The sequence below is a fragment of the Phyllostomus hastatus genome, unplaced genomic scaffold (genome assembly GCF_019186645.2).
Source record: "Phyllostomus hastatus isolate PE091 unplaced genomic scaffold, TTU_PhHast_1.1 phas_scaffold_129, whole genome shotgun sequence".
NCBI classification, from domain to species: Eukaryota; Metazoa; Chordata; class Mammalia; order Chiroptera; family Phyllostomidae; genus Phyllostomus; species Phyllostomus hastatus.
Window position 1 is genome coordinate 3,180,307 of NW_025334009.1, and position 12,103 is coordinate 3,192,409.

General features: G+C 64.2%; 2 protein-coding genes across 5 annotated transcripts; both read right to left on the reverse strand.

The window, feature by feature from the left end:
- Nucleotides 1-41: 41 nt before the first annotated feature.
- GPR62 (G protein-coupled receptor 62) lies at nt 42-1,838 on the reverse strand. The gene is made up of 2 exons (XM_045857445.1): nt 1,717-1,838; nt 42-1,636 (listed from the first exon to the last, which is right to left on the reverse strand). The coding sequence occupies exon 2, from the start codon at nt 1,610-1,612 to the stop codon at nt 521-523; it is 1,092 nt and encodes a 363-aa protein (XP_045713401.1). The 5' UTR covers nt 1,613-1,636; nt 1,717-1,838; the 3' UTR covers nt 42-520.
- A 1,600-nt stretch (nt 1,839-3,438) lies between these two features.
- LOC123830458 (protein mono-ADP-ribosyltransferase PARP3-like) lies at nt 3,439-11,985 on the reverse strand. Of its 4 annotated transcripts, XM_045856693.1 has the most exons (12): nt 11,441-11,984; nt 10,959-11,052; nt 10,609-10,790; nt 9,910-10,041; nt 9,305-9,493; nt 9,018-9,150; nt 8,712-8,938; nt 8,332-8,481; nt 8,055-8,141; nt 7,635-7,812; nt 6,297-6,452; nt 3,439-5,898 (listed from the first exon to the last, which is right to left on the reverse strand). In XM_045856693.1, exons 3-12 carry the CDS (start codon nt 10,786-10,788, stop codon nt 5,729-5,731), a joined length of 1,602 nt encoding a protein of 533 aa, XP_045712649.1. In that variant the 5' UTR covers nt 10,789-10,790; nt 10,959-11,052; nt 11,441-11,984; the 3' UTR covers nt 3,439-5,728. The 4 variants fall into 4 exon arrangements, with proteins under 4 accessions (XP_045712649.1, XP_045712651.1, XP_045712650.1 ...); XM_045856695.1 differs by lacking the exon at nt 10,959-11,052 and having other exon boundaries at nt 10,609-10,848; nt 11,441-11,985; XM_045856694.1 differs by lacking the exon at nt 10,959-11,052 and having other exon boundaries at nt 11,743-11,984.
- Nucleotides 11,986-12,103: the final 118 nt, after the last annotated feature.

Genomic DNA, 12,103 nt, shown 5'->3' on the forward strand with positions numbered 1-12,103 from the left:
TCCCGTGGTTGTCTGGGCGTGTTCGAACCTGATGGAGGAGACCCAGTGGCTTTGTCCAGTCTCTCTTCGGTGCGTGCAGGGAGGTGCTTCTGAGGGCGGTTCACCACCCCTTCCTCCTGCTGCGGCTGTCAGCCGGCCTGGCCCTGCGGCTGTGAGCCCTGAGGACCCTCCTCCTCCTGCCCACCTCTGCCCCTTCCTTGGCCTGGGGACCATCCAGGAGTGTCCAGACCACCTAAGGTGGGGAAGCCCTTTGAGATGGTCCAGAGCACAGATGGGGAAAATGAGGCCTGGGGAAGGGTTGGTCTGCACACGAGGCCATGCAGCAGAGCCCAGAGCCCAGAGCCCAGGACTCCTAGGTCCCAGGAGCCTCTGGGCCTCACCAGGCTGCAGCCTCCCTTATTGCCGTTCCTGAGTCAGAAGCCTCAGGGCACCTGCCATCACCTGTGCAGCAGGCTGGCCGGTCCCCTTTTTAATGCCACCCCCCTTTCTCCGTCCCAGCTCAGTGTCTGATACAGATCTCTCAGGTGGCCTTTGGCATGCTAAGGATCTCGCCTCCAGCCAAACCCGGGTCTTGTTCTGGTGCCTCCGAACGGCCTAGGGCAGCGCCCTCTGGAGGTCCCTTGAGGTGTTGCAGGAGCGCCCGCGGGTGCCAGGTGCGCGGAGTGCAGGCCCGCGGGCGCCGAAGCAGCGCTTGCCGCGCAAGGCGGCCCAGCGCCCGGCGCACGGGGCGCTGCAGCAGGCCGTACAGGAAGGGGTGAGCCGCGAAGGCTGAGTAGGCTACCCAGGTGACGGCCGTCTCGGCCTTCGCGGCCTGCGCCGCGGGAGCCAGGCAGGCACAGCCATAGGGCAACCAGCAGGCTGCGAATTGGCCCACGGCCAGCGCGGGAGCCAGGGCTGCTTTGCCCCCGGGCAGACGCGGCCGGAGGGCGGGTAGGATGGAGAGGCGGCTGTCCAGGGAGTCAGAGCGCAGCCGGGCCCCGCGCGCGGGCGGCGGGGGCCGCAGGGCAGCGCGGCGCGCCACCAGGAAGATGCTGCCGTAGGCGGCGAGCAGCAGGAGGGCGGGCAGCGCGAAGGCCAGCAGCGCCCAGAGCGGACGGAAGGGACCGAGGCCCCCGGCCAGGACGGAGCAGCGGGCCGGGGCCGGGGGCGGTGCGGGCGGCGGCCCGAGCAGGGAGAGCGCGCCCAGCAGCGCCGCTGCGGCCCACACGGCCGTGAGCACCAGGGAAGGCGCAGGCCGCGCCCCGGGCCGCAGCGGGTGCACTATGAGGCGGCAGCGCGCGAGCGCCAGCGCGGCCACGCCGAGCGTGCAGGCCGGCAGCAGCGCGGCCGAGAGGAAGCGCGAGGCGCCGCATAGCAGGGGGCCCAGGCGCTCGCGGCCCAGCCCGGGCGGCGGCGCGGCCAGCAGGCCCAGCGGCATGATGGAGGCGGCCGCCAGCAGGTCCACGATGCACAGGTGCATCAGGTAGAGCGCGTCGTGCAGCCCCGGCGTGCGCAGCACCACGATCAGCAGCGCGCCGTTGCCCAGCAGTGCTGCTGCTTCCACCACAGCCGCCAGGATCCACCCCATGGAGCCTGCGACCTCTGTGGCGTGCAGCCTTGTGGAGTTGGCCATCTAGCGCCCAGGCTTCACCCTGTGCTGGGATTCGGAGGGCGAGATGGAACGGCCCTCCATCCCCCATTCCCACCCCCCTGTCCCTTGCTCCTCTGGCCCCTCACCTCACGGGCCGCCCAGGCTCTGGCTCTGCTGCCCAGGCCTCCATCCTCTTGGGGGCTTGGTCAGCCTCATGGAGGGCTGCAAGGCTGAGGCTGTGGCTCTCCCCGCTGCGCCAGCAGCTCAGCCCTTGCTGGAGATGGTACTGGCTGTCACTCTGCTGTTGCCCTTTACAGCCACACAGCCAGCAAGCAAGGGAGGGGCAGGGCCTGGCACCAGCCCCCTGGGTCCTAGCAGCTGCCGGCTGGAGGCCGGAGGCTGGAGGCCTCCGCTGTGAAAGTGCCTGTGGAGGGGCCCAGAGCAGGCCCGGGCTGGGGTCTAGGGCCAGGACGGTAGCGCGTGGAAGGCGGGAGAAGCCTGGGCTCCCCACTGTCTCCGGAGGACTGCATCCCTCTCCTTCGGGCAGCCTGCCCCACCCTGTGGTTCTCCTGCGTGTGACCGTGGCCCCTGGGCCTTGGGGTGCTGGTTCCTTCCATCATCGCTGCAACCTAAGAGCGGGAGCAGCTTCCTGCTGCGGCTGATCTGTGGGTTCCCTCGCCACCCCGCTTTGTGGCTCAGTCCCTTTCGGGCATCACAGTCCCCTTGTCTGGAACACCTGGAGCGATTTCAGCCTGGCTGACGGGTCCTGGCTGACACGTGCCCTGCCGTGTGTCTTCTGCACAGCCGCCCAAGGTCATCCCTGTGTAAACAGATCTGTGGGGCCCTGGCCCTGCTCTCGTCCCTCCGGGAAAGAGGTTCCCGCCGTCAGAATGAACGGGTCCCCCCAGCACCCTGACCGCACCCTCCTCTTCCTCGCCTCCCCAGCTTGCAGCCATAGCAGTCATCCTGCCGGCTGCTCACACCTCGAGCGGGTTGCCACCCCAGGACCTTTGCACGTGCCCTTTGCTCCGTCAGACACCCTGCCTCGGCACGGAGCAGGGCTCGCCCCTCACCCGATTCAGGTCTCTGCCAGGGAGAGGCCCTCGTCGGCCGGCCGGTGGTCTCCTCTGGGGCCGCGCCCCCTCCTCATCGCCAATCCTTTCCTCCTGCGTCAGTTGTCTTCCTGGCAGTCCCCCCACCCGACGCCGGGTTTCCTGTCTGCGTGTGTGCTTGTTCAGAGCCTGCTTTACTGGAAGGCCAGCTCCCTGAGAGCAGGGACCCTGTCTGTGTCCTGCTCACCCTGGGCCCCTGGGCCCCATCCCAGGCACATGGTCGGCATCAGTGCAGACCTTGGAGGCAGAGACCAGGCTTGGGGCCTGCGGGCAGACTCTCTTTCTGCTGAGATTTAAAGGGCCCCAGCCTAATTCTCCATGATTCATAGGAGAAGGCTGGTGCCCAGACAGGGGAGGAGTGTGTCCCAGATCAGGCAGCTGAGTTGTCCCTGAAACCCAGGTCACCTGCTTCCTTACAGCTTGAACTTGGGTATTGCCCTCTCGGAGGTGAGGAGGGATTTGGAGGGTTTTGTTCGGAAGGAAGAGAGGGCCTTGGCCTTGTCCCTGCTCAGTTAGGCCTGCAGGCCTGGTGGCGGCTCGGCAAGGCCAGGCAGGGAGAGCAAAGAAGACAATGGGGCAGGGACAGCAGGAGGCGGGGACAGCAGGGGGCGGGGACAGCAGGGGGCGGGGACAAAGACTGAGGTGGGCTGGAGAGTGCCTGCTCCTCCAAACGATTTAACTCGATTAAAACACTTTGCAGTTTATCTGTTTATTTATCATTTTTAACTCGCCAGAAGGAATGAATAAAGGCGCTGGCTGGTGTGACTCAGTGGACTGAGTACGGACCTGCAAACCGAAAGGTCGCGGGTTCGATTCCCGGTCAGGGCATGTGCCTGGGCAGCAGGCCAGGTCCCAAGTTGGGGGCGTGCGAGTTGGGGGGTCCTGAGAAGCAGCCAGGAGGTGAGGTGTTTATCTCCCTCTCCTTCTCCCTTCCTTCCCCTCTCTGTCAAGATAAACTAATAATACAATCTTTAAAAAGAGAGAAAGAAATGAAGGAAGGATGAAGGAGAAACTAGGGATGCCGGTTTCCCATGGCAGGGGAGGGCCCCGGGCTGCACACCCCTCTGAGCACAGCTTTTCCTATAGGTTGGACTTCTGGGAACTATTTTAATATTCTATGTATTGAAAAAAAATACATCAGTGAAGATGAGGAAAAGCCCCGAAAGGTGACTCTAAGCAGAAATGAATGATGCAGACAATTGTACTTGAACAACAAAATAATTTGGGGGGGAAGAAAAAAGAACGGACCTACTCGTATCTCAAATGAACAACGGCCACTGCGAAGGGAAGTGAATGGCTAGTCCGAGTAACCCGTGCACTGCACTGTCTCCGCCTCGTCGACCCCAGTGTAAAGGCAAACAGAGCATCTTGCAGAAGCTTCAAGAAAGCACGAGGCCTGCTGAGAATGCGCAGTTCTCGCCGTGGCACGACTGTAGCAATTCCGAATCTCCTGTCGGTGCAGAACAGGGCAAACAGGTAGGCAGGCCGGCGCTGCTGCACGCCAAGGTTCCCCCTGTCAGAGTGTGAACGTGGCTCTGGGGGAGAGTGAGACAGCCGGAGCTGTCGGGTGGGAGCTGGAGAAACGGACGTAGAGACAGCTGTGTGTTTTTGTGCATGTCCGCCCTTCCTGGCTTTTTGCTACAAAGGCTTAAAAGCAGTGACACCCAGGACCAAGAGCATCGCTTCTGTCTGGAAACCGGATTTCAAATACCACTTCCTGCTCTAGGGAAGCTGGGCTCCTGGGAGAAACGGCTGGTCAGGATTGTGCGAGAGGAGCCTGGAGCACCTTTGATGCTGGGAAACAGGAAGTGCTCAGAAGTAATGCAGACAGAGGAGTCAGCTTGAAGGTCCTTCTGCAGGCCACGTCTGGGACAGTCTGAGGCTCAGAGTAAATACGGACACATCGCTGGTTACAAGTAGGGCAGCTGGTCACTTCCAGGGGAGAGACCTGGTGCAGCAGCTGACTTAGGGGATCAGAGTTAGTTCAGGTCACCAACAGAGGGACGCGTCCCTCCTGCCAGAATGCCCCGAGGAGACGTCACACATGTCGGGTCCCCCCAGACGTCAGCAGCCGAATCTGATCCTGACCAGACGTGAGAGACACCGAGACTGAGAGACCCTGTGAGACAAGGGGCCTGCACCCTTCGGGGCTGCAGAGGACGTCCAGTCATGGAGGGAGAAATAAAAAGGCTGAGACAGGTTTCAGACTGAAGGAGAGTAAAGAGACGAGACGAGGAGATGCCCTGGGTGACCCCCGGCTGGGACCCGCGCTGCTCCAGCCCCACATCCTGGAGTCTGGTAGGGCCACCCGGGGCGCTCCCGGGCATCCTTTCCCGAGGGCAGAGCCAGCCCCTGGGGATGTGCAGGTGTGAGACACTCTGATTGGAAGTCATGGGCGGGGCTTGGTCTGCTGGGCCCGTCTGGGCTACCGGACAGGATCGCCCAGTGGGGCCCCCAGGGACCAATGGTTCTGAGCTGATGGTGGAGGTTGCCTTTGAAGGTCAGTGAGCAGAGCAGGTGGGTGTGGCAGTGGTGGACGTGGTTGGACCAGGGTGGGTGGGGCCAGTGTGGGGCTGGAGCTGCCGTGTGCTCTGGTGGGTCACTGTGGGTTGAAGGGGGTCCAGGCTTGTGCGGCTGCAGCACTGAGAAGCCGAGTCTGGGAGGAGCAAAGACAGTGTTTAATGCACTTGCCCGTGCGAGCCTGAAGTTCAGCCTGCGTCGGCGACCACACAGCCTGGGCCGGGATGACGGCCCGGGTGCGTATGGGGTCGGCCCACTCTCACCCTGCACCCCTCTAACTACACAGCGGGAACAGGTGCACCCACGGCCCAGTGATGCTGCCAGTCCATCCCACCCATCAGCTTCAGGGGCCAGACTCTGGGACTGCAGCCCACTAGGGCTGGGGAGGGAGAGGGGATCCCTGTCCCGAACACAGCAGGGAGATGGGGGGCAAGCAGCGGTGACTTGGGGGTGCTAGCCGTGGGCAGGAAGGTGGAGGCTAACAGTCTCTCCCCAGCTGGGCCAGGGCACGGGGAGGGTGCGCAGCTCAGAGGCGCAGCTCCAGCAGGTAGCGCAGGCGGCACTGGCTCTCCTGGTAGATGAGGTACTCGCTCTGGGAGAACGAGGAACAGGTGAACTCGGGACAGGGCGTGGGCTGGCCCTGGGGCACCGCCACTCGCTGGCCATCCAGCTCCAGCTCCGTGTCCTGGGATGGATCTGCCAAGGGGGATGCCAGGGTCACTCACTGGTCCTTGACCTTGACCAGGAAGCTCCGCCCCCCATGCTCTCTGCTTCTGGCACAGGGCCTGCCGGCTGGTTCCCACCTTGCCAACCCCCAAACCACTGCGCAGGCTGGGCTGTCCCCCTGGACTACCCCGCCCCATTGCTCCACCTGGGAAACACCCACTCATCCTTCAATGCGACATGACACCTCTCCTTTGAAGCCCTCCTGGATGCCCAGGGACAGTTTGCTGAGTGGCTGGTGGAGTGCTGCAGCGAGGACCCAGGCTGCTTGTTGCCCCTTCTCTGCTCGCTGCTCCCTGCGGGCGCCCCGGTCCCCCGTCTCAGCCCACTGCCGTGGGCGGGCCTGGGTGGCTTCTCAGGATGGGGCTCACCAGGCTCTGTGTGGCCTCGGGCAATGACACTGTCAAAGCCGGGGGGTGGCTTCTTCAAGCTGGGCTGGTCCGTGGTGACATGGTGCTCCCTGCCGAGAGCCACCTCCCCCAGGAACATGTAGCCGATGCGGTGGTCCCCACAGGACATGCCCGTAACTGGGGGCACAGGGAGGCTCAGGCGGGGCTGCTGGCCCCCCTGGCCGGACTGCCTGGGCACCCCCTCTCTGCCGCACTGTCAGCCCCTCTGCCTGGCTGCCTCAGCACAGACAGGGACCCACTCCTCCTCCTCTTCCTCCCTTAGCAGACCCCCCTTGCCCAGGCCACGCTGCCTCCCGTGTCTCTCCCCCACCCCTGGGCTCCTGGGGCCAGGCCTCTGTACCCCGGTGACTGTCCTCACCACGGTCAGTCAAAGCCTCCCAGTGACCGAATCCGGGGTGGGGTGCTTTTCTCCCTGGCCCGCTTGCTGACTTTGCCACTGGCACCCTTTTCCCCTAGACTGGGCCGCCCTGCGCTGGCTCTCCCAGGGCCACCCTCCCCTCTTTCTTAGGCTCCTCTGCCCCCCTGCAGACCCCTTGGCCTCGGGCAACCTTGGACATGCTAGAGCTTCAGCCCCATCCGCCCTTGGGCCTTGCTGCCTTGTGTGGGTGAGTGGCGGTGGTCTCCAATGAAGGGTCAGCCTGGGCCGGGGCCCAGTCTGGAGAGGTCGCCTCAGGGAGGGCTATGCTGGACAGAAACCTGGGGGTCATTAGAGGTGCCTTTGACCCTGTCTTTCCCACACGCTGCCACCCCACCCCACATACCCCACTCCCGGATTCTCTCCACCCCCACACCCGCGCCCTGGCCTGGGTGCCCTGCCTCTGCCTGGTGATTCCACTGCCTTCCCGCAGCCTCCGGCGCCGCCACCCTGCCTGGGGCTGCAGCCACTGAGGTCCAGCTGCGTCCACGTGCAAACAGGCACCCCCTGCTCTCTGGATGAGGCCCTCTTGTCCCCACGTCCCCAGCCGCTGCCCACACAGTGGCTGAGATTTCCTGTCCAGCTGGGCTTGGAGGTCCCGACCTGCCGCAGCCTTCCAGCCTCTGGGCCACTGGCTGCTTGCTTTACCACGAAGGGTCATCGCTCACCCCATCAGGTCTGGCCGACATGCTCACTCCATCCTCACCGCCTGCTCTAGGAAGCTGTCCCTGAGTCCCCTCAAATCCCAGGACACCCCACTGAGTGCTCTGGGCAGTCACTATTCAAGGGCTCCTCTCCTGGATCCCCCACAAATTGGGTGAACACCGGGCCCAGCCCCCCTCAGTCGCCATGCCCACTGGGACTGGGCCCGAGGAGCCACTCACCGTAGCCTGCGGACTTGCTGTTCTCCGAGGCAAAGTAGATGCCCTTGCCCACGCGGCCACCAGAATGCGGCATGATCCGGAGCCCGCTGGTGAGGATGGCGGCCACCACCGCCACGTTGGTGCCGTGCCACAGCAGCCTCCGGTTACCCAACTTGCAGTGGGCCTGGAACCGATCTTCCTGGGTGGGGGTGGGGAGACACCGGGGAGCCACGTCATGCCATGGGGGGGGTCCTCCCTGCTGATCTGAGGGGCCCACTGGGGCTCTACCTCTGGCCACTCCCACGCTCATTCCCACGCGTGCCAGCCCCAGGGCTGGTGGGAACTGGCAGAGTTTCGGAGATGGCCCAGTAAGGGACACACAAGCCAGGACATCTCAAGAGTCAGGGCAGTGACGGGTGGGCTCTGGGGGCCGTCCCTTACCTCCCCTTCTCGGTTCACCTTCCAGACGTGCTGAAGAGCAGGGCACCTGTAGCTGGTGCCCGTCTGTGTTAAGTAGGTGTGGATCACCTGCGGGGAGAGCGGAAGTGGGGTGCCGAGGGCAAGAGACGTATGGATGAACCCCCCCAGCTCTCCACGAGCCCTAGAGACGCAGGGAGAGGGGACCAAGGGTGAGGGGCTCCCCTGGGCACCTTGAGGGCAGATGGGCAGAGGGGTGGTGGCCACTCTCTCCCCGGCTCCTCCGTGGGGCTCAGCCCACCTTGTACTCAGGCTCCTCTGGGTCCAGAAGCTCGAGCTGGCACCTGAGGAGCTGGTAATCCCGGTCCACTGGGTGTGGCACCTCCTGCACCCTCTCCTCCTCCTCGGGCACTGTCTGCAGGCTCCGGGCCAGCTCGATGTCGGCCAGCACCTAAGGTGACGGGCACTGGCAGCTTGTCTAGCTTGTACACGTGACCTCCCGCCTCTGCTCTCCTTCCCACATGACCGGCTCTGTGGCCACCTGACTTGTCTGTCCACCTGTTCACCACCACCCCATCCATCACAGTCCTGCTCTCTGGGCCTGTCGGCCAGCTGCCCCCCGCACGTCCTTTGCCCAGTGTGATCAGTATCCCCACTGCGTGCCCCCCTGCCAGCCCTCACCAGCAGCATGTCCTTCTTGGCCTGCAGAAGCTCCAGGGAGTTGATGGGCGGGGGCCGGCTGCGGCCGAAGTTGTGGGGAATGACAGTGTAGAAGCGGGAGGACAGCTCCTCCAGGCTGGGGTCCCCAGCGGTGGGGGCTCTCAGGGCCGCCTCCACGGCCTCCAAGGCCTCGAAGCCCCGTGCGATCTGCTGCTTGCTCAACTTTCCCAGGGGCATCTTTTTCACATCTGGGGGTCGGGGGAGTGGGGAGACTCAGCCCCCTGTCGCTCCCCGGGCCTTGCCACCCTGCCTGGCCCCGGCCCTCACCCAGGTTCATGAGGGTCATAGCGTCTGTGAACATGTCCTTGCTGAAGATGTTGGTAATGAGCTTCTGTGTGGCTGCGTCCAAGGAGCAGGGCCGCACCCGCTGAGCCACGGTCCTCACCGGGCCTCCGTCAACCTAGGGGCGGAGCGTGCTCGTAGGGCCCGGGAGCAGGGCCTGACCAAGGCCAGAGAGCAGAAGTCTGTGGCAGTGTGGCAGAGCTGGGCGGGGGCGGTGGCCAGGCGGCTGGGTCCCCGGTCCCCTCCCTCAGCCCGGAGCCCAGCCGCCTCACCTTCACCACAGCCTCCTGGGCCTCGTCCTCGCCCTGCACTTCGATCAGCGTGTACTTGCCGGGATGCGCCACAAAGCGGTCCCGCTCTGCCCAGCTGTTCTTGGTCTTGTCCCGAAACTTCTTCTCAAAGTCCTTCTTTGCATTGTCCAGTGAGTCGAAAGGGCTGAGCTTTGACTGGCCCACCTCGCCCTGCAATCGACAGCCTTCAGGTGCGCGCCCCGCGCCGCGCCGTGCCCACCATAACACCTGCGGCCTCCGTCCAGCCAGGGCCTGCGCCCAGCCCTGAGACGGGCAGCACCTGCAGCAGGGGTGTGGAACTCACTCTCGCTGGGGCCACATCAGCCTCACAGTTGCCTTCAAAGGGTCGAAATAATCTTAGGACTAAGTGTAGCTACTCCTTAACTGTTAAGGAGTTGAAATTACATTCGGCCCCTTGAAGGCAACCTCGAGGCTGATGTGGCCCCTGGTGAAAAGGAGCCTGACACCCCTGACCTGCAGCCTTTTGGCCTGAGAGCTGTGTGGACCCTGGGCAGCAGGGGGCAGTGCTGAGCAGGAAGAGGGGAGGGGAGGCCGGTGGGGGAGGGGCAGGGCGGGTGGGCACTCACCACGCGGCCCCAGCGGTTCCAGCAGAAGAAGCGGTCACCGTCCTCCAGCAGCTGGATGATGTAGAACTTGTTGTTGTTGCTCCCGATGTTGGTCTGGTTCAGGGTGCAGTCATAGTCTCCGTGTACCTGGGCCTGAGGGCGCAAGGGCGGGGCAGGCTGGCATGGGCTGCCCTCGGGTGGGCAGGAGACCCGGCCCCACCCTGACGGGGCTCGGACTGCCCTGGGCTGTCACAGGATTCCCGGGGGGACGAAGTCTGAGGGGATGTGGCTAAATTGGTGCTGTAGAAGGAGATTCTGGAAAGACTCAGCTGTACCCTGGGTCGGGGAATCGAGGGACACATGTTTCTGCCCCGGGGGCTCGTAGGGACACCACCCCACCCTGTGAGGGATCTCAGGGAGACACAGCCCTACCCTGTGGCGTAGGTTTGAGGGTGCATAGGTGAGCCCTGGGGAGACCTAGGGGGTCGGAGCCTGGCTTGAAGGGTGGCAGGAGGGGGCCGGAGAAGCTCAGGGGCCTGCCCTGTGGTCTGAAGAGCAGACACGACCTGCCCGATGGGATGCGATGCAGCCCTGCCTGACCTCGGGGGTCTGGGGAGACCACAGCCAGACTTGGGGACAAGAGCTAAGCTGAACTGGGGAGGGGAGTGGCTCTGAGTGTATTTGTGTCTAGGAGGGAGCTGGCTGGGGACTACAGCTCACCTGGGTCCCGGGACTGCGGCTGAGGGGACACTCGGGGTCCACCCGGACTGCACGCTTTTCTGTGGGTGCGGCCCTGAGGGCCTCAGCAGTGGAGCGGAAGCTGTCCTCCTCTGCCCCCTGCCGTCCCTTCTTCATCTCAGGGCCCTCAGCCTGCACAGCGGACTTGCGCTTGGGAGCCATGGCTGTGTTGGGGGCGCCGAGAGGGGCTTCAGGCTTCCATGGCAGCTGCACCCCACCTGGCTGGTACAGCACCAGCGTGCCCCACGCTGGGTTTGCCTTTAGGGAGCACCCACCGCCACCCCTCCCTCCATGCCACAGTCCCAGCCCCAGACCAAAGCCCGTTCTCTCACCCCGGACACGCCCTTGTGCCCAATAGCAGAGGTAGGGCCAGGACCCTGTCCCGTCTGCCCACTCTGGTCAGGGAGGAGTGGTTCTCTCCCCTCTCTGGTTGTGTGGGTTGTCCAGGGGGTACAGAAAGAGAAAGGAGGGGCTTCTGTCCCACTGATGGCCCCTCTGCCCTCCAGAGCACTCTGTGGGCTCTGCCTGCTCCTCCCACTTCCCAGCTGCCTGGGACTTGGCATGGGTGCTGGGCTGAGTCATCCCAGCAATGGAGGCCCGAGTGGGCAGTGGCGGCCGGGGCAGCACCCCCGGGGCCAGGTCTGTTCCTCCAGGGCTCGGGATCCAGTCACGTAGAAACCCTTCCCGTTGAGCTCAGAAGTTCCGGGCTGTGAGCCAGGGTCCCAGACCAGTGGCCTTGAATTTCCAGTGTGCAAGGGAAGTCCCTCCCCGCCCTGCCCTTCTAAGGGCTGTGGACAGGGTCGTGAGCACTCACCTAGGAGAAGCAGGGACCTGGGAGAGATGGCCCTCGGTCCCCAGTATGAGGATCTCTCAGGGCTGTCCCAGTTCTGGGGCCCTCTCTAGCAATCTGCTGTAAGCCTAGGCGTGACTATGGGAGGGACTTCCTGACAATCGCCAGAGGCGGAGGTAAAGTGGAGTTGTGGTGGAGTAGTATTTCAGCTATGTGGCCACGAGTAGGGTGAGTCAAAGGCTGGGTCAGGCCAGAGCGTGCGGCCGGTCCCACGCATGTGTGGGCACTCCATCGGGACACTGCCAAGGCCCGGAGGACTAACGCACCGTTAGGGCTGCTCCTTCGGCCTGAGGCATCCCATGCGTGTCCACCGGCTGCCCAATGACCTTTGCCCAAGGTGCGGGCACTGCCTTCCTTTCTCTAGTGCTGCCTGGAGGCCCCCGGTGCCCCGTCGGATATCTAGCGCCAGACTTGGTACACCCTTGTCCACGCCCCTGACAGGGTGGGGTCCTGTCCTGCGTCTCCGAACTCCGCATCTCTGGCGCCCTCCAGCGTCCAAGCGGCGAAAACACAGAGACGGACCCCTGTTCGCCCCGCCTTGGACAGCCCCCTAAATAGAGGTGCGCACGCGCTGCAGCTTAGGCCGGAAGAACCCGGAACAGGCTGTTTCCTACCGAGCCCAGCGCG